General features: G+C 38.2%; 1 protein-coding gene and 1 non-coding gene across 2 annotated transcripts in view; both read right to left on the reverse strand.

The window, feature by feature from the left end:
- The window catches only part of MARCHF6 (membrane associated ring-CH-type finger 6), a 61,694-nt gene that overhangs the window by 33,373 nt on the left and 6,086 nt on the right, over positions 1-22,235 (reverse strand). Inside the window, exons 2-7 of the mRNA XM_087815348.1 lie at positions 13,610-13,706; positions 12,711-12,784; positions 10,347-10,490; positions 7,838-7,910; positions 2,876-3,044; positions 1,224-1,413 (exon numbers count right to left, since the gene is read on the reverse strand). Coding sequence (XP_087671474.1) covers positions 1,224-1,413; positions 2,876-3,044; positions 7,838-7,910; positions 10,347-10,490; positions 12,711-12,784; positions 13,610-13,706 — 747 coding nt within the window. The remainder of the gene's footprint in view (positions 1-1,223; positions 1,414-2,875; positions 3,045-7,837; positions 7,911-10,346; positions 10,491-12,710; positions 12,785-13,609; positions 13,707-22,235) is intronic.
- LOC148093444 (U1 spliceosomal RNA) lies at positions 6,040-6,206 on the reverse strand. The gene has a single exon (XR_015714317.1). It is a non-coding gene; the product is annotated as a U1 spliceosomal RNA (small nuclear RNA).

A 22,235-nucleotide genomic window follows, 5' to 3' on the forward strand; every position in this document is an offset into this window, starting at 1 on the left:
ATAGCTCAAATAGCACTTATTCTGAGCTACGGGGGGCATCTTGTTCAAATAAGTCCCCAACAGCATCCTCAGAGCAACCTGCACAATGTTTATCACAATGTGTAACGATAAATTTGCTCACTTAAGTATTCTTCACTTAGACCAGAACCTCCATGAAGGCAAAGCCCTGGTGTGTGAGTGCCTGGCACACAGGATATATTCCGATATTAGCAATGTCAAGTTGACCTAGATACAGTGCAGTGCCTAACAGGAAAACTCTGAGATGGGAAGAGAGTAAAGGAGGCACTGAGCTACTGACAGCTGATTGGGGGGCTCAGTCTTAGATCATCTTTTACATTGTAGTTACAATGGTAGAAAGAGAGAAATCAAGCCCTGACTGGGTAGCTCCAGTTGGTTAGAGCATTGTCCGGATACACCAAGGTTGTGGGTTCAATTCCCTGTCAGTGCACATACAAGAAGCAACCAACAAATGCATAAATAAGTGGAACAACAAATTGATGTGGGTTTTTTTTTTTTTGGGGGGGGGGGTATGTATCTTTATTGATCTCAGAGAGAGGAAAGGAGAGAGAGTGTTGAAACATCAATGATGAGTGAGTCATCATTGGTCAGCTGCCTCCTGCACGCCCCCAACTGGGGATCGAGCCCGCAACCCAGGCATGTGCCCTGACCAGGAATCAAACCTCGATCTCCTGGAGTCTAGGTCAATGCTCAACCACTGAGCCACCCTGGCCGGGCAAAATGATGTTTCTTTTTCTCTCTCCCTCCCTCCCCCGAAAATCAGTAAATAAAATTTTTTTTAAAAAGAGAGAGATATTGATTTCTTTGGATAGCATCTGGTCTACAGTGTACCCTTCAAGAATTCTTTTTTGACAGTAAAAGTACTGGCTCAATAGAATGGCAAAAAAATAAGATAAATCTTTATTAAATTCTTTTTTTTAAAAAACAACTAGGATCTACGCCAACTTACAAATAATTTCTTCCTATCCATCCTACAAAAGTGCTGCATAAACAACCAGGGTTTTAAAACACAAAATGTGCCCTGCTTCATAGAAAAAAAATGTACACACATGTATATCCATACATGCAAGTTTGCCAAAATAACATAAAAAGTTAGAAATATGATTTTAAACCCATTAAATTTTGAAAACTCCAGTCCTTCTCCCCAAGGCAAGCTGGGAATGGACTCAGAGAAGGAGCAGTAGGGACAAGCAAACAGTCATTACCCTGGGCCCCATTGTTGGCATCCGCTGCATCTTCCCCGGCTGCCTCATCTTCCTCCTCATTCTCCTCCTCCTCCTCTTCTGCCTGATCATCCTGGGCCTCAGGGTTCTCCCCCACCACCGCATTCTCAGCTGGTGGGTTGGCAGGCTGGTCAGGGGCAACATTTTCAACACCATTTCCTCCCGCTGGAGCCTAAAATGACAGAAGAGCTCAGACATTTAGCTAATTTGCCTCAGTTTTGCTCTATTTCCAAATCAAGCTCTCCCTTCTTAAAAAAACCAAACTAGGACACAAACACAAACTACTGAAATTCCAAAACACACCTCTCAAAGTCATATTTTCTAAACATTATCTTATTTTGGATCAACTTGGTATATAAGGACATAAACTCACTTCACAGTGTATATATTCATTCAGGATAATTTAGGGATTACCATTTCATAAAGCATTATAGATAATAGGTTAACAATATGGCTATCTTGAATACATCATTCCATACATAATCCTTTAAAAGATAACTCCTGTCTTTAATGACTACCTCAGGGATAAAAATATATTTATTTATGCATCTGTTTGTTTATACATATACAGATATAAAGCTTAATTCTCAGTTATCATTTAAACACTTGAGGAAAACGGCCAATTTCTGCCCTGTAGGTAAGCCTGTCAATATAGACTGTCAGTTCCCACATACATCTTCCTCTGGATCTTCATGAGTACAGCTACCTACCAACCAAAGACGTAGTTGTAGTTAATTAAAACACTCAACTGCCATGGAGTTAATGAAGATTCAAAAAGGACTACATTAAATGCTTCAAAACATGAGATACAATGATAAAAGTATTAATGCTAGATAAGAACAGTATCCTTTCTTTACAGTCTCATTTTTCACATGTGTGGTTTTCAAAGAAGTTGTACTTTTAATTCTGCAGAAAAAAAAATATGGCAGAATTTGATTAAATCAATCTACAAACTGATAAAAGTAGGTCATTACATGAAAAATTAAGTTAATTTTCATTCTTACAATTTTTTCATAACAAAATTTTATGAAGTTTGTGAATTGTTTTCATATGTAACTAATTTTTTGACACTTTCAGCCCCCTAATTTTTCAGCAAGCAAAATACTAAAAATAATTTATGTCGCTTTTCTTAATAGTTCTAGCAAATGCTCTTGCATCTAAGCAGGTCACCTCTCATAAAGAAAAGGTAAAATTGCACATTGTTATGGTGTTCCAGTGTTTCTACTTTTGGTAATGTTCCTGCTGGGAGCAGAGGGAGGGGGGTGGCACACGTTTTACATACAAAGAAACTGATGAGCAAAGAGAATAAGTTGCCTCCTTAATGTTATGTAGCACATCAGAAGCACCTGCAAAAAGTTTGTACCTTAACTTCCAGGCCAGTGTTAAGCAGTTAACCCAGGCAAAAGCGATGGAAGAGCCCTTTAGTATACTTTAATATTGCTCCCAATCTTGCTAGAAAATTAAGAGGCCAAGACACAGCAGCATTCTTTCGATTTTTCACATCTCCCTTAATCTTCTCCCACTCCTTTTCGCTATTCTGCTTTGCAAAGAGGGACTTGGGAAAGCTTGGGACTTAGAGGGTGACAACAACTCTCATATCCTGCCCCAGTAAAAGGAATTTGAGGGGGAGTTACCTCATTTTGGTGGTGTCCAGCAGCATTGAAGGGCGGAGCAGCATGTTCCAACCAAATTGGTGCTCCCCCATGGACGATCTGCTCTCGCAACCACACCAGGCTGATGAATGCGCACAATGTGCAAGTTACCACAAAACAACCCTGCAAACAATCCGCCAATAAGTTGTCCCTAGTAAAAAATTTAAAAATTATATGGAATTACTCCAAAGAACACCTAAGGAAACCAAAGAAACCAAAGATAACAACATTTCATTTTACATTAAAATCTCAGGAAAAAACAGCCAGAAAACTGGTAATTTTCTAGGTGAAAATCAGTTTCTCAAAAATAATTACTTTTGAGGATGGTGAAAATCTGTAAGTTGGTCAAATATACTTACTTATATATTTGTATTTATGTGTTTATGTTATAGTAGACAAAGAATAACATCATAACTACAGAAATTAGCTATCCATCATGGCCTCTCTTTGAATATGGCTTAGAAACGGGAAGGGTGGCAAGCAAAAACTCAAAAGCAGCCAAAACTAGACAAAGACCAAGAATGTATGTAATTTACTAAAGGTTAGTGACTGCCCAATGCTAAGACTTTCCTTGTCCTTATTTTACACACAAGTTTAACAAATATGGTTAGCGCCCGGCCAGGCATGGCTCAGCAGTTGAGTGTCGACCTAGGATCCAGGCGATCAGGGTTCGATTCCCGGTCAGGGCACATACCCAGGTTGCGGGCTGCAGCCGATCAATGACTCTCTCGTCATTGATGTTTCTATCTCTCTCTCCCCCTCTCCCTTCTTCTCTCTGAAATCAATAAAGATATATTTAAAAAAAAAAAAAAATTAAAAAAAAAACACAAAAAAACAAACATGGTTAGCTTATACCTGAGCCCATACAAATGAAGAAAATTAGTGAATCAGAAAGGAGGAAAAGCACCTCCAGAAAGGCCTAATGACAATGTAAAGAAAGGAAGGCCAAAAACTATTCAGTATGTTAAGTATAAGACAAAGAAGTCTGTAACACACTTTAGAAAGCAGATTCACCCTGGCCAGTGTGGCTCAGTTGGTTGGGCATCATCCATGCACCAAAAGATTGCCAGTTCAGTTCTAACTCAGGACACATGCCAAGGGTGGTGGGCTCGATCCCCCCCTGGGGGGGTGCAGGAGGCAGCCAATCGATGTTCTACTCTCACATCAATGTTTCTCTCTCTAAAAATCAATAAAAATATTAAGAAAAAAAAGAAACAAAGAAAGCAGATTCAATTTTGATGCTAACTGAAAGTACACCAAAAGTATACTAGTTCCTTAACAAATTCAGATAGAAAAAGTGTGGTTCCCTTATAATCATACATGAAAATATGTGGAGTATTGTAATACTGAAGAGCTCTTTGTTCTTTTCTTTCTGTAGTCCATGTCTGATTCCAAAATAAGTCAAGGATAACTCAAGAATCTTGGTAGTCTTTGGAAATCCACTATAATAACAGAATGGCTTTTTTCCTCCATGGAAAACCTAAGGAGGGGTCAATTTGGGAGACCTCAGCCTAGTAGCTCCAAACTTAACTGATGTGGCCCTCAGACATTATCTGGAATATACCCTGATCAAAGAAGGAATCATAACCACTCCCTTGCTGTGAAACCCTCCAAACCATTAACCCTCCAAACCATTAGGTTGGGACTAAATTACTCCCTTCTCTACTCCTTCCTTGTCCTCAGCAATAAGAATAACAACTGCTTGTTGCAGATTTTAAGTGACAAACTCTTGGTAGCACTCTTTTCCCTCACACCTTAAATCTGGGCTGGTTTTGTGAATGGCCTGGACCAGAGACGATGTTGCCCATGTTCCAAAGCCTAGAGGAGAGCTTGCTAGCTTTCACTCTCACCCTTTCAAAATGCTTCCCTGAGACATGATGTAAAAAATGCCCTACTAGCCTTCTGGAAGATGAGAGAACACATGGAAGAGAACCGAGGCACTCCAGCTGGGGCCACCTTAGACCATCCAACCCCAGTGAAACACATGAGTAACGAGGCAAGCCCAACAAATAAACTGATCAGCTGAGCCCAGCCCCAATTGTTGACCTCCAGAATTATGAACAAATAAAATGGTTATTGTTTTAAGCCATTAAGTTTTAGGGATAGCATATTTTGAAGCAATCGTTAACTGATATGCTGTTTCTAGAGATGACCTGAAGAACTGAGCTACAGAATACATAGCAGCTGCTATGCTATTAAGAAATTGAAAGTAAAATTTCAAAAATAAAATTAATAATATAGAGAAAATAAAACATTACTCAGAAAAAAAAAGTAGTTTGGTTACAAGTATTTTCAGAAAAAACTGGCTCAATACTTCAAACTGTGAACAGCATCATGGGCTTCTAAAACCAAACCATGTTTATAACTTCTTTAATCTACTCCCACCATGCCTCCAGCAGTCCTCCCATGTGAAAGAGTAGTGTCATAAAGGCAATTCGGTGGCCCACTAACCAATCAAGTCACAGAGAAAAGGGATGCTGGCCAACATAAGGCAAAAAACAGTGAGCTTCCATGGTAATCTTGCTATACTTTAACAGGTACTCAAAATTCACACACAGTTTTTACACAAATTTGTGAATTTAGTCTTTGAATGGCCCACCCAAATCCCTGAGGCATAATCATTCTCATTTTAAAGAACAGGAAATTGGGATTCAGAAAGGTCAATAATTCACCCAAAGTCACTAAAAACTGGCAGATGCAGAAATTTTTTTATTCCAAAGCCAAGGTTCCTTCTGTTACAAACAACCAGCTACTTCATTGCATCACCCCAGTGATAATCTCTGCCAAACAACTGATGTTGAATGGTTCCACCAAGAAGTAAAGGTGGTAGGAAAGTGAAACAGGCACTTTCACTGATATGGCTTCCATAAACACCTACTTTCACATAGCCAAAGCCTACCAATTTAAGCTGTGGTAAATACTAACATATTTACCCATTTAAAACAGAAACCATTACAGAAGTAATATACTTCTGCTTTATTAAGCAACACCAATGGGAACTCAAGTCACCTTTTCTAGACAACTGAGATATTGACTTGCTACTACACTGTACTCTCAAAAACTACAATAATACTTGGAATTTTAGCCCTGAACAAAATGGAACACGACTGCCCTGTTTGAACTGGTGAAATGGTGTTGTTTTTTTCTAGGGGAGGGTCAAACACAGTCCCCCACCACCACAGATTATGCAGTCGAGTTTCCACATTTGGGGAAATCGCAGGGGTCAGCAAATCTGGAATGCAATGGATAAGGTTTTTCCCTTGCTCTGGGAAAACCACCTTCATGATTATGGTTTCTCCCATCAGGCAAGTATGAAATGGTTCTTTTATTGGTTTATAGATGTTAAAATATAACTTCCATAACTCTCAGCAGTCACCCTTGCTTTTTTTTTTGACCACCCTCATCACTACCTCTAATATGCATCTTTGTTTTATATACAATTCTTAGATCAAAGCCAGAGATGAACTATGTCATATACACAGAGACTCAATGAATAAACATCTGAGCCATTTAGGCCTGATTTTTCTTGCTTCTATACTAAGAGTGCGTTCTGGATGGCCGAGATGAAAATCTGATGTCCAAAAATAGGAATGTTATGCAATTTGTTTCTACTGCATCACTTCACTTCACAGAAGGCCTATATTTTTATACAAAGGGTTATCTTTTTACACCATTTCCAGTCTTAGAGGTGTGTTGAATTACTGCTGCTCCTTTTTGTCATGGCCACAGCCGTTAGTGCCCTAATTTCAAGGCCTTGGTAAATCAAAGCTGTTCATCAATAATGAAAACAAAAAACAAGTCTAATGTAAATAAGGTTCAGTTCAAAATCTTTTATGTTATCTACTCCCTACACTGCCAAAGAAACAGACATAACTCGCCTGTTCTATCCAAAAAGAGGTATAACCAGCAAGTAGATGTGTTGCAGATACATCTAATGTTTCTACGTATTTTCAACCATAATTAAAATGACACAAAAAGGAGACTTAAAAGACCTCCTCCTCAATTTATGTCCTATGTAACACGCTTTCCTGTCTCTCCTGTTGCCACATGGCTTATTTTGATGCTGATATACTCTGAATGCTCTTGTTCCACAAGAGAGTCTAACATTGTTCTTTGCCTTTACTGACAAAAGGATCAGAACCCTAAGGGCAGCTGGGCACAAAAGAAGATTTAGCAAATATAATCTTTTGCAGGCTTAATATTCTAATGACTTTGATATAGTTAATCATTTACAGCATTTCTAATTCTGACATCAGTAATGAATAAAACACATCTAATACGTCTTCCCCAAGAAATACGTAATTACAATGCTTAATGTCCACTTAAGATACAGTAAGGGAACAAGTTTTTAGAATTCATACTCTAATAATCATGAGAAACATTTTAAAAATAAATTTGAATTCAAATATCTATATTGCAAAAAACATATTTAAATGAACTTCAGCATATGAACATAGTATATATCCCACAATACATCACAGCCTATTTAACAAGTCATCTCACAGTTACAAGACAGTCCTTTAAGAAAGGTATGTTTTAAAACAGACAGCATTTGTATATATATGTCGGCTACTTCTAGTGTAACTATAACTGCTGAATAAGAGATATAAATTATTATTTGTCCTCAGAATGGAAAAACTTCCCAAATTATAACAAAAGTAAATATGTGGAGAAGCCCTGGCCAGCGTGGCTCAGTTCAGTGGAGCATTGTCCCGTACACTGAAAGGACGTGGGTTAGATTCCTGGTCAGGGCACATACCTAGGTTGCAGGCTTGATCCCTGGCTGCAGCTGGGACACATACAGGAGGCAACCGATCAATGTTTCTCTCTCTTTATCTCTCTTCCATCCCCTCTCTCTAAAAATCAATGAACATGTCCCCAGATGAGGATTAAAAAAAAAATGTGGATTACGCAGCCTTCCACCATCACAAGGTTAGTACTCACGTAGACAGCATGTCCAGTGGCAGTGTCAGTAATGAGCTCACGGAGCCAGTAAACAAGCACTTGTAGATGCGGCCTACCAAAAAAGGGCACAATGGCACACAGTCACAATTCTCGTCATGAATCACACAGTTGTTCAATTAAACAGAGGTAAAGTAGAAATACCATGGATGCCACTAGAATAAACATTTAGTCTTTGCAGGGCTGAATCTCAAAATATTAAATTTAAAAAAAAAAGTTAAGCCCTGGCCAGCGTGGCACAGGGTTAGAGCATCGGCCTGTGGATGGAAGGCTCTCAGGTTTGATTCCCAGCAAAGGGCATGTACCTGGGTTGCAGGTTTGGTCCCCGGCCTTGTTCAGGGTGTGACTAGGAGGCAACCAATCCACGTGTCTCTCTCACATTGATGTTTTTTTTTCTCTCTCCGCCCCCCAACCACCTTCCCTCCCTTCCATTCTCTAAAAAAAAAAAAAAAAAAAAAAAATCAATGAAAAAAAATATCCTCAGGTGAGGATTAACCAAAAAAAAGTCAAGACCCTGGCCAGGAAGTGTGTACCAATGAGCCAAGGCTGTAGGTTGGATCACCAGTCAGGGCACATACAGGAATCAACCAATGAATGCATAAAATGGGTGGAACAGCAGATCAATTTTTGTTCCCTTCTCTCTCTAAAAAATCAAATAAATTTTTAGAATTTTTATGGTCAATCATAAAATAGTGATAGTGAAGAGTAAGTTACTCAAAAATGTTTAAAGTTTAGACTCTGGATTCGCTTGCTTGTTTTTACTAAATGAGCTTAGATGCCTAAAAGAGAAAAAAAATCTAAAATGAAGGTATCTCCAAAATTACAATATGGAGAATTTTTTTAACCCAGAAATTCTAAAATTATTGAGTCTGTTCATGAAATTAAAGGGTTTCAGTTTTGGGAGTACACATTTTTGAAATTAAGAGAACTTTTCAATAGAGTACATGCTCCAATGCCATGAATAGCGGTGGCACCTCTGTTATTAATCAGGTAACGATGCAGGTGTGGATCTAGTTCTGGACTCTGTTTGGTTACCCCTATATTTTTAATGCATAGTTACACTGTATTTTCCTATCTACATCTAGCACATCTATAATCTCCCACAAATAACACAAACAATTTAAAAAGCTCTCATTTCTATCTTCCTCTCACAATGTCTTTCATGTTAAGATCATCTAGAATTTTAGTTCCAGGCTGTTACCTAGAATTATCAATCATTGTAGATTAAGAATAATTACAAATTAGCCATTAGAGGTACTTGTTTCTTTTTCTTTGTAGCTCACTTTCTTTCTCTTTGATTCCTTGCTCATTTTATGCAAGTATATTCTCAAACACGTTTTTCATAGTTTGAGGTGATACACTTTCTCAGCCCTTGGATTATTGAAATGTCTGTATATTGCCCTTCCATCTGATAATAATGTAAGGGTGGATTTTAGGTTCAAAAATTTTGTCAAATTTTGAAGTTTGCCTTCTAGTATTCAATTTGAAATTTCTGCTGTCTTCTAGTTTCAGCAAAATATTTGCTGATTTTAAGTCTGATGTTAGCCTGATTTTTGTTACTTTGTGGGAAAATCTGGAAGCGTAACATCTATATAACACTGTAGTCAGCACTGGAAAACTTTAGAATCTATTTAGGTTTTTGAGTCTCTTTCCTCATGGTCAGCTCTCTGTCTTTCAATCTATAAGATGACTATCATTTCCTCTCCCATTATCTCTTGTACCTTCTATAACTACTTATTAGACAGATACTGAAAGAACTTCATGTAGCCTCTCTCAGTTTTTATCTCATACTCCCTGCTCAATCTTCTAGTTCACTTATTCACTTTTCTACAGTACCTACTCTATTTGGTGTATCTCCCAAGATAATTCATTTTCATAAACAAGTAAGTTTATTTTAAGAAGACATAAGAATATTAATTCTATTCATTCAAAAATGTTGCTTGCATTTAACTAAAAAAAGTCATATCTATATACTCTGGCACAATATACCCCTCTCCATGTCTTTAAAAACAACGAAGAACCCAAAAGGTATCAATTAACGGTTAGTATACCAACCTCCCTAAGAGCCTCCTGTATTTGAAAGATAAACCTCCCAATTATTCAGGGCCATCTTTTATGTGAATGACTTTTAAAACGGGAGGGATCTCAAAAGAACCCATCTTTTACAATCCTTAAAAGCTCTAACAAACTCCAAGGAATAAAATTCAAGTTTTTTCCAACTGTGGTTTGATTTTGCTTTTTCAATTCTTTCATGAACTCTCATTAGCCTCTGTATGCTGTATTTTTCTTTCCCACATTCATTCAAGAAACTGACATGTTAAAAAATACTTCTTAATTCAGGTGAATATTGTTTCCTAAGTGAGACTTTACTAATATATGACATAATAATATCAAATAATTAAATATCAAACAAAAACATGATGCGACATTATAATATTAAATAGTTAAACAATGTTTAACTAACTCCAACCACAGAGGAACGAGTACTCACATGCTGTGAGAGGAACAACTCCCAACCATGCGAAGGCCACAAGTGTATAATGAAACCAATATCGTATTGCAGTGCCAATACTTGTAACCAGTCCAGCAAATATGTCTTGGATTGGAAGCCGTGAAGGCATATCTGGGGAATAAACTATTATAGGAAAAAAGTACATTTAATTTCATGAAGATTAAAAAACAGTTTAATTCATAAATATAAAATAGGCAAGTAAAGTTATCTTAACTTTCAATATTAAATATTTTTCCTATAAGAAAACGAATCAAATACTTATAATAATATCACATTTATGTAGAAGGCAGCAAAAAAGACCTCTGAGCAGGAAAAAGATTCAAGAGAAGTTTGCATCTCCCACTCATGGCCATAAACTTCATGAAAAGCTAATTTACACATATTTTAGCATTCAAACAATATAACTATCTGGTTTCCCAGGTTATACAAGATCAGATAAAGCAAACAGGAGAAAAAGGTGAGGCTGATGACATGTCATCAAGAATAAACCCTCCTTCTAAATACAGGCCTTAGAACTAGTACTCAAAAAAGCACAACAATCTGCAGGTCCATTTTATATGAAGCAGAAACAACTGGCATTTTTTTTTAGCCGCCCACTCCTCATGTTTGGCACAATAATTATTGTGCTAAATGATAAATTCAGGTCTTCTTCTGTAATATGTTGTTCAATACACTCAGAAAAAGAGATTGTACCGTGTTTTAGAAAGATTTCCAATGTAAACCACTGCTCCACCACAGGTATCTCCAAAAGAACATAGAAGAATGCCTCTTTCTCCAGTGAGGCCAAAACAATAATTATCATGTATAAAGTTTTTAAAACAATGTCTATAATTTATGAAAACACTATAACAAAACTGTTTCCAGCTACAAGCATTAAGAAATAAACAATTAACAAACAGCAACTTTTTACAACACACACACACAAAGACCACTTACTTTAAGAAGATATTTGATACACGACAAGTCATTAACCAGTAAATAAGAGTTTTTGAGAAATATAAAGAATACAGCATATGACTATCAAATGAAAACTAAAATTTATTGGCCTCAAAGTAAAAACCTCACAAGTATTTCTAATCAAACTTCATGAAGATATTCTTTAGTCTTACAGTTTGCTATATAACTAAGCTGTTGAGTTTTTATGCCCTACAAAAAATTAAAGACTACGAAAACAACAGAATTGACATTTTCATGGTGATAAATATAAAGCTCCAAAAGTGAAGCTGTAATGAGTTTAATAAACTGTACTCTGGCCCTGGCTGGATAGCTCAGTTGGTTAGGGAGTCCTCCCAATATGCCAAGGTTTCGGGTTTAATCCCCAGTCAGGGCACATACAAGAATCAACCAATGAATGCATAAATAAGCGGAACAAATCAGTGTTTCTCTCCCTCTCTCTCTAAAATCAATAAATAAAAAATAAATTTTACTCATCATATTAAAAAAAAGGAAAACTAATACTAATTTATAGCATTTATACTCAGCAGCTCAAGATACTGAAAAAATAAAAAACAACTACTTAAAACCCAAAAAACCTTTGGAGAAGAAGGGTAATGTACTAGGATCCCAGAATAAAAATTATACTTCAAATTCTTAACAATTTGCCAGTATGGTCCTCTAATTGTTCACAATGAACAACATTAAATATCAATCAATAGGGTACAGGAATTATAAAATACAACTGAAATTTTAAAGACCTGCAAAATATGTACTAGAGGCTTATAAAATATTGAGCTTAAAAAAACCTTATTTTAAAAAGTGAGTTAAAACTTTGTCTTTATTATTATTATTCCAACCTAAAGACTTTTAACTCAAAAGATATCCCAAATTTGAACAGTGTATGATATTTGATAAAATCCGAGGCATCATTATTAATTTTGCTGGGTAAATGTTATTATAGTTTTTTTCTTTTTAAAGGAACCTTTACTTTTTAAAGATACATACTAAAATATGTACTGATGAAATTATAAATAATGCCATTTGCTTTGAAAAGGATGAAGGGGTGGAGAACAAGAGCACAAGTAATGCCATGTAAAGACCATGACTTGAAAATGGGTCAAACTGAGTGATGTGTACGTGTGGGCTCATTATACCTTTGCATACATTTGAACCTGCCCATAATTTAAAAAATAAAAAAAGAAATATCACACAAATAAATATCTCTCTCGTATGTGTGTGTTAAAAGCTGGCATGTATTTTTTTAAATATTTTCTAAAATGCTATAGCAATACTTTCCATTACCATCAAAGACAAATTAATTGAAAATAGTTGTTTTATACTCTTTAAACACTTTCATGTGGCCAGTTTTAGCCCAAAAATGCAGTAAAAACTTATAAATGAACTTACTTGGTGTGAAAGCAAATCTGTGCTTGCATAATTCACAGTATTCTTTTCGACTGTGTTTCAGCCACTGAACTAAGCTGCAATTACAAATACACTCATAAGTACAGTATTTATAACAAGAAAACGTTTAAGGTTTCATTGAAAACTAATGTTCTGTTTTATTAAAACGTTACATTTCATAGAGCTTTTACAATTTTGCCAATTTCAAATTTAAAATATTCCAAACTTTTAATAACAGATGTCTTCTGAGGTAGAGAACCGTAACAGTAAAGATAAAACAATATGTACGCCTACTATTAAAATGGTTAGATTAATTTAAATTGTACTCTCCTCAAAGCTAATCGAATATAAAAGAATTTCCAAACATCAACATCAGTTCTAATACTGGTCTGATTAATACTGCTACCCTGGGGGCTAGGTCTGAATCCTGGTTCTGTCACAAATTTGCTGGCTATGTGACCTAGGACAAGTTAGTTAACCTTTCTATGCTTCAAGTTCCTCATCTGCATAATAATAATAATAACAACTCCACTTCATGGTTTTGTTGTAAGGATTAAATGAGTAAAGACGTGTAAAAGCACTGAGCACTACCTGACACAAAGCATTTCATAATGTAAGCTATAACCATGCCAAGCAAAACTAGAAAACCTTAACACTGCCAATGAATAACATAAGCCCTCCATAGTAGAAATAAACAAAGAGGACTCACATACACCTGGAAAACAATATATCAAATGACATGACATAACAGTAAGGAATATGGGTAATTTCCAAATTTTCACAACAAATGTGTTTTATTTAAATAACTAATTATAGAGAAAGTTCATTCAAACAATCCCCCTTACATATATAGATGACAAAACTGAAGCTCAGACATAAAATTATCTAAAAGAATGACTCACCATTCTTGATGGATAAATTTAATACTGCCAGTACATACACAAGGATGATAAAGAGGTTTCTCAGGTGTTCCTTCTGACCGACATACTCTACATATGTCTGTTAATAAAAAAGAAAATTTGAATTATCTTTGGTTATAATTTTAAAAAAATAACAGACCACCAAAAATTAAAATATTGCATGTTAAAGAACCTATCACTTGGTAAAACATTAATCAACAGCATGGAAAACCAAAAAAGTGTGATTAGTATGATAATCAAATATATATGAGAAACTTAAAATTTTCCTAACATAAAAAAGGTCAATTGTTCCTTTGTATAAGAGCTCTGTAAGTATATCAAACTTGAAAATAACATTTTTATTTTAAACTGTACTCTTCCATAAATAACAAATGCTAAATAGAAATATGCAAAATCAAGTCACCATTAGTGTCCAAACAGTTTAAAGTCCACAGATATCAGAGGGGAGGGAGGAGGGATTGGATAAAAGAAGGTGAAGAGAGTAGCCAAAGAACATATATACATAGCCCACGGACACAGACAACAGAGTGGTGAAGGCCAGGGGAGGAGGGGTGGTGAGGGCTGTGTGGAGGTGGGCAAAGGGGGAGGGTGGGGGACACCTGTAATGGTGTCAACAACAAAACAAAACAAAATAGAAAAAGGATCCAACACCATAAAACTAAAAGTCAAAATAAAAGTTAAAAGTCCCAAGTCCTGTCCCAACAGTTTACACTACAGAAATACACCTAAGGACTTAACATAGTAATAGCAGTGGGCAGCACGGACTTCCCTTTGGCTTTGCCTTGCTTCCACCACAGTGAGAGACACACGTGAGCACACGCGATTTCGGGGGTGGGGGGGGTGGAATTACCCCAACACCAAGAAGATGTCAGAACAGGGAGAGGGGAGCCAGAGTCCACCTTAGGCAAAACCACCGGAGTACAGGGCTACCAGGTCTGCAGCCAAAGGGCAGCAGCTCATCCCTCACCCTCCCAACCACAGCACCAAGTAGCTCTCGGGAACATCGGGCCACCCCTGTTGAGAAAGCGTCTTTTGTCTTCTCGCCAGGGGTGGCCCAATACACACAGGAAGAGTAATCACAACAGATCCATCATTCTCGCTAGCTCCTTAATGTTCCTCCTGCAGGATCACCAACCGAAACCGGTTATCAATAAGCCAGACAAATCACTCCGCAAACGAAAAGCTACCCATGGAAAAGCTGTCCATGCGCCAAACCTGTCCCTGTAAGAGTACGGTGGGGTTCCCCAGACTAAGTCAAATTAAGAGTGGACTCCATTGCCATGCCTTTCAGTTCAGGTTTGGAAACAGATGCCCCCCCAGCTACCACCACTTGATGGACTTTAGTTTACTGGACGCTGCTTGCGGGTCACGGGAATAATACTGGCGCGGTTTGCATAGATCATAGTCAGAGCTACGGGAGATCTGTCTCTCTTCAAACCTCCTTCTTTCACCTTCATCCTTGTTAATTAAAGCATTCTTGGCAAAAAGCTTTCACTCTAGTCCATTGTACACTGGTCTTAGACTCTGAACTCCAGTCATGCAATAGGAACAAACAACCCCGCCATCCTGCCTCTGCGAAGTTCCGACACAGAAAAAATAGAAGCACTAGTATTCCACGATACCCAGCGGCAGCATCCAGGCAGCTCCCGTCTGCTTTGAGCACTCTCATTTTCTCCAAGTGCACACTTCAGCACAAGGAAACTCCACTAAGAGCCAGGAGGGCGAAGAGGCAGGGGGCGGGGACTGCGACCAAGGTTCTCCCCCCTTGCATCGTGCCAGAGATCCAAGCACGACAATTCACACCAAATTCAATACCCTGCACTGAAGCCAAAATAACCCCAGCTGCCAGCACCAGATTTGCCCTGCCATGGATCTTCCTTAAAAGATTTAAAGTGGACTCATTCCAATTACAGGATCTCAAAGGAGTCCAGTATTGTTTTCACCATCGTGAGCTCTCTCCTCCTTCTCCCTCTCCCCCCTCTCCCTCCCTCCCCCTCCCCCCTCCCCCTCCCCCTCCCCCTCCCCCCTCCCCCCCCCCTCTCTCTCTCTCTCTCTCTCTCTCTCTCTCTCTCTCTCTCGTCGCGAGTAGGTAATTTGCGCCTCTGCTGCCTACCTTGATTAGGAGAGTCGATTATCAGGCTCCCTCTATGGAATGGAACCAATCTCTATCACCTGGATGCCCGACTACAGACTTCCACCTAAAGTAGTTGATAGGAACCTGGGACTCTATATCTTGATTATCTAAAATCACCAGAGCCGCTGGTACCTGTGGGCTTGGATTAGTTCTAGAATCACCACAGTTATCCAGGTAGGAGTGGAACAAGCACTCAAAGCCATACCCAACCAGCCACAAGAATTTGGATGCTGGGAGTTAACTTTAGCGACAGGCACATGCTACTACTGCCAAGATTGACAATGTACGGTAGGTTGGGTGCAAATGTGGGTGGGCCAGTCAAACATGTGGGGAAGTGGTTCCACCTTGTCCTGTTTCTCCAGCCAGCTCTCAGGCAGCTGTGGCTGTAGAAAGTAAGAGCACTGCAGCCACAGTGTGGCAAGGTGGAGCACAGTGCACAGGAAGGCAGTGGGACACCTCTGTCACCGGAATTAGAGTCGCCACATAGCCCTCCATAAACAGGTAACCCAGGGGAAACTGCAAATGCAGCTATGTACTGGGGTAGGGCAGGGACTGTCCTTGTTGGCATTCTACTGCCAGCAGGATGAAAGGGCTATACTGAGAGCAATGTGGGTGTGAACCAGATCCCGGTGGGCTCCTCCTATGATGTGGACCCGCACCATGAAGGCGACCCAGCCCCATGAGGCTAGAGGGAATTGTGGCACGAACCCACAGTGGACAGCTTGGGGGGAAGAGGTTGGAGACACTGGATCTCCACTTAGGGGGACTAAGGAACACACTTGAGTATGAGGGGACACAGATTTTCAGAAGACCCCATCCTTCTGAATGACAAATCAACAAACACAAAACTAAGCAAACACAACAAATCTAAATCAAGCCCCCAGGCTCTGCCTAATCAAGTCCAGCTCAGAGAACTGGGAACTCACCCGGCCTCTCCAAGATCAAAACTATTTTCATTTTAACCATAAGACATTGTATGTCTTTTACTGTCATAGTCTTGCCAGTGTACAGTGGAGTTTTCCAGGTGCTACATGAGACAACAGATTGAATGAAGCCATAGATGAAAAGAAATTCAGCTGCTTCCCATTAAACCAGACATTCACGAGGTTTGCAAATAGAAAACAAACCCACTCTTCTCGCCAATATTTTCGGTTTACAAGTTATTTTCATGAAAAAAGTTTATGTTAACACATAATGTGTATGTTAAGTGAATTAATAAATATTTTCAATTTTTGTTTTTTCTTAAATAGAAAATAAAAGCTCTTCTTACTTTTCATGTTTTTAAGAATGTAAAGGGCTCCTGAAACCAAAAGAAGTTCAAGAACTACTGCTCTATAGTAATGGTTCCAATATTTTTTTGCCCTTGGAACCTTTGGGGAAAAAAATCAGAGAATAACTATGGTTCTCTCAAAATACACACATACACAAATTTTTCATTATTTTATCAGGGGCTTCATAAGCCTCCATTGAGCCTATAAAAGGAAAGATAAGGGAACATTAGACATCTGAATCACCTTGCTATAGAACCACAGAAATCTTTTGCATAATTATAAAACAAAATTTTATCAAAATGGAAAATAAGCAACCCTAAATCAAAAACAAATGAATCTATGTATATCAAGCTTAAACACAGAAAACAATTATTTTAGAGACTTTAAAACAGTAATATGATCTATCATACACCCCTAGTAGGCTATATCCTAAGCTAGAAGAAACTGCAAAGAGATTGTGAACAGAATTCAGTAATTATCATATTAATAACACTGAGTCATTTTAAAACTTGGAGGATACAGGCATTAAGCAATATGATGGTCGTGTTGTGGTTATGTGTTTAAGAAGTTATTTTTTAAAATACATACCTACTTACAAATGAAAAGATAGCGTATCTGGGATTTGCTGAAAATACTCCAAAGGGGGGGGAGGGGGGACAGACAGTGAGATGAGAGAATTATCAGACATATGCTTGTATCCATTGAATCTAGATGCCAGTTATATGAAGATTTATTAATTTAGCCTATTTTGTGTTAGAAATTTTACATAAAACTTTTTTAAATAAGCAAAGGTTAAATGTGCAATTTGCAAATATCACAGCTCAACTCTTATTTTACTGACACTACCAAGTCCATTTTATCAATGAAGTTCTTTAGTAAGAAAGTTGAGTATGTGATTTATATAACACACACAAATTTGAAAATTCATGATAACAATTTTCTTATTTCACCAGTCATGTTTTTTAAAATGTGATAAAACTTTCACTGGCTGTATCTTCATCAGGGGAAGAAAATAGAATCAGATTTAAATAACATCTGTCTCAACATTCCTGAAAGCTGCTCAATCAACAACCCAATTCCAATTCAAAACCATTTAATCTAAGTGTCTCAAATATGGAATTTGTTCTAAAGAACAGTATCACAAATCTCTTTTGCAGGACCGACTGTTTTTCCCCACATGATGATGTGGCTAACCGAGTTTTGTTCAAGAGCACTTTATATATGAATGTTCCCCTAAATAGAAACACAAAAATTGTTGGTGTAAATCAACTAGAATGGTGCTAAGCCCTAGCTATAAAATTTTTGTAAGGCAAACATTCGGCTGTGTAGCAGGCCCCAATCCCTGCTTAGACTGTGTCATGGGCATTTCCACACCTTATTAGGGAGCTGGAGACCAGGAAAAGCTGCCAAAGAGAGGCTGCACCTGCTCTTGCTCTATATCCTCAGCTAAATTTCTTTAGCTAATCTGTGTGTAGTCTAGAAGGAATGAAAGCTTCTCCCCTGCCAATCCACATTCCAGCAGAAAAATCTGAAACAAGGCATAAGTTTGCAGAACTAAACATTCATTCTGGAAGGATACGTAAAAAACTATTGCTACCTTTGGTGGATTAGAGTTGAGGGGAAAAAGTCCTTATTTTATATGTGTGATGTCTATAGTATATAACTGTGTAGTACTCTGCTAGTATCTTTTATATTTTTATTTTTTATATGTTTTTATTGATTTCAGAAAGAGGAAGGGAGAGAAGAAAGGGAAACATCAATGAGAAAGTCACTGATTGGCTGCCTCCTTCACGCCCCCTACTGGGTATCAAGCCTGAAACTCAGGCATGTGCCCTGTCCAGAATGGAACCGTGACCTCCTGACCCATGGGTCCACGTTTAATCACTGAGTCACACCGGCTGGGCATATACTGCTTTTAAAATCAATAGTTTCCTATATAGTTATGTTCAAAAACGTGTACAAGGATGTTCATAGCAGCACTATTCATAATAATACCTCCAAAATGGAAACTACCCAAATTGCTCATCAACAGTAAGAATGGATAAATAAATCTTGGTATATTCATACAATACTATATGGCATGAAAATAAACCAAATAAAACAACAAACAACAATTTGGATTTATCACACAAAGAATACCTACTATACAAATCCACATGTAAAAAGTTCAAAAACAGGAAAAACTTAACATATACCATTAGAAATCAGAATAGTGGTTACTCTAGGGGAAGGAGACAGTAAAGACTACACAAGAGGACTGAAGGCTGCAGTGTGTCCTATTCATTCTGCCAGGTACAGCTAAAAACCCAGGACATTATATATAAAACAAACATAAGACTACTCTAAAAGGTAAAGAGAAGACAGACAAGCAAGGGAGCTAGGGACCCAATGGCAGTTAGTTCTCTTGGTTTGTGTTTTGCTTCATATATCCTGGACTGGTGGCAGAGATGGAGAAATTGGCAACCTAGAAACACCAAGAACAACAGAAAAGTTCCCCCTAAAGGTAAGCTCTCTCTAACCGAAGGACCAGGAAAGGTGCAGCCTTGCAAGAGAGAAAATATTTAGACAATAACCATCGCTATACCCCATCCAAACACTACAAAAAAAAACCAAAAAAACAAGGGGGAAAAAACAACGTGGCCCCAACATCACCTCTGTCAGCCAAGGCTGAGTTAAGAGTAGACTTAGATTAGCTAACTCTATTTCAGTTACTGAGACCCAACTAATTATCAAGCAGGTTAATGAGGGAATGAGGAATCAAACCTAACTCCCAATCCAAGAGTATTCCTTTCAACTTTATCTACTTCCTCTCCAACCACCTTGGTTGTGTTATCAAGTTTTCTTGAATTTTTCCCCACAATTTAATGTCAGTATTCTACGTATCTTTACTCTATATCTTTACTCCAACTTTATATTCTCCCAAATACATTGCACTACTGAAATAAGGCTAAAAATAACTAGGTAATATATTAGCTAATTTAAAAGCAGTTTTATGGCCCTGGCTGGATAGTTCAGTTGGTTGGAGTATCTTCCCATCAAAAGGCTGCAGGTTTGATCCCAGTCGGGACACACAGGGGAGGCAACCAATCAATGTTTCTCTCTCACACAGATGTTTCTCTCCATCTCTCTCTCCCTTCCTGTCTCTCTTAAATCAATTAAAAAAACAATCCTTGGGTGAGGATTTTTTTTTAAAAGCAGTTTTATCACTAGTGAAGCTGGACAGTTTCACTTTTTTTTTAAATTTATCTTTATTGTTAAAAGTATTACAAATGTCCCCTTTTTCCTCCCACTGATCCCCTCCACTCTGTACCCCTCCCCCCAGGCCTTCACCACACTATTGTCTGTGTCCATGGGTTATGCATATACGCATATAAATTCTTACGTTACTCTCCCCGTCCCCTGACCCCCACCTTCCCTCTGAGATTCGTCAGTCTGTTCCATGCTTCTATGTCTCTGGATCTATTGTTCATGGGGTTACTTTATTCATTAGATTCCACATATGAGTAAGATCACGTGACACTTGTCTTTCTCTGACTGACTTATTTTGCTTAGCATAATACTCTCCAGGTCCCACCATGCTGTCTCAAAGGGTAAGGGATCCTTTGTTTTTACAGGTGCAGAGTACTCCATGGTGTAAATGTCTAAGAAGATGCTTGATATGATTTTAATCTTCTTGAACTTGTAGAGACTTGTTTTGTGTCCTAATATGTGGTCTATCTTTGAGAATGTCCCATGTGCACTTGAGGAGAATGCCTATTCTGCAGCTTTGGAGTGAATGTTCTGTAAATGTCAATTAAATCCATCTGACCTAGTGTGTCATTTAGAGTCACAGTTTTCTTGTTGATTTTTTGTATGGAAGATCTACTCAGTAAAGTCAGTGGGTGTTAAAGTCCCCTACTATTACTGTACTGCCGTCAATCTCTCCTTTAAAGACCTCCTGTGTGAGTCTTTTGTTCTGAGGTGGCTCTCTTGTAGACAGCATATATTTGGGTCGTTTTCTTATCCATTCAGCTACCCTATGTCTTTTGATTGGGACATTTAATCCCTTTATATTTAAAGTTATTATTGATGAGTACTTATCTATTGCCACTTTATTTCTTTATGCCTATGTTTTTCATTCTATTTCAACTTATTACAGCAGTCCCTTTAACATTTTTTGCAATGCTGGTTTGGTGGTGATAAATTCCTTCAGCCTTTCTTTGTCTGGAAAGCTCTTCATTTCACCATCTCTTTTGAATGACAGTATTGCTGGATAGAGCAGTCTTGGTTTCAGATCCTTGTTTTGCATAACCTTGAATACTTCATGCCATTCTCTTTTGGCCTGTAGAGTTTCTGATGAGAAATCAATTGACAGCCTTATGGGAGCTCCTTTGTAGATAACAGAATGTTTTTCTCTTGCTGCCTTTATGATTCTCTGTCTTGGATTTCTGGCATTTTAATTATGATATGTCTGGGCGTGGGCCTCTTTGGGTTCTTCTTGCTTGGGACTCTCTGTGCCTCCTGAACTTGTGTGACTTTTTCCTTCACCAGGTTAGGGAAGTTTTTTACTATTATTTCTGGAGAATTCTTTTGTTCCTTCATTGGGGGCTTGTTTTTTTGCCTCCCCATTTTGGCTGCCTGTTTAGATTTGTTTCTATGTATTAGGTAGATGTGCTAGGACTCCCAGTCTTTTGGATGGTCTCTGGTGCAGGCCAATGTCAGACGCTGTTTGTGACTGGCCTTGAGTACCCTGTGTGAAGTTTTCCACACTCCACAGCTTCTGGTTTCCTCTGCTGGGGCTGGGTGTGTTTGGACAGGACCAAGATGTGCACCACCACCTGCTTTTCCAAGCGTTGGGTCCAGAAGAAAATCAGGCACAGACTCAGAGTACCCAGAGGCTGTTATTCTGTCTCTTTAGGAGCCTCAGGCTGTAGAAACTCCACCTTCAGCTGCTGCCTGTGGGAGCCCAGTCAGCCCTCTCACACCTCCGTACTTCCCAGCAGTCTCTACGCAGTCTCCAGTTTTCATCCTTGGTTATGAGGGTGCTCCACAGCTAGCCTTCAGTTGCAGTTGGTTATTCAGAGTGGTTTTTCTATATTTTAGTTATAATTCCAGTTTGGTCCTGGGAGAGTGTCAGTGTAGCTTCCACTCAATCCACTGCCATCTTGAATCCCAGTTTCACATTGTATTAAATTCTCTCTTTAAGAATTACTTGTTAAAATCT

Source organism: Miniopterus natalensis, chromosome 3, assembly GCF_054644295.1.
Source record: "Miniopterus natalensis isolate mMinNat1 chromosome 3, mMinNat1.hap1, whole genome shotgun sequence".
NCBI classification, from domain to species: domain Eukaryota; kingdom Metazoa; phylum Chordata; class Mammalia; order Chiroptera; family Miniopteridae; genus Miniopterus; species Miniopterus natalensis.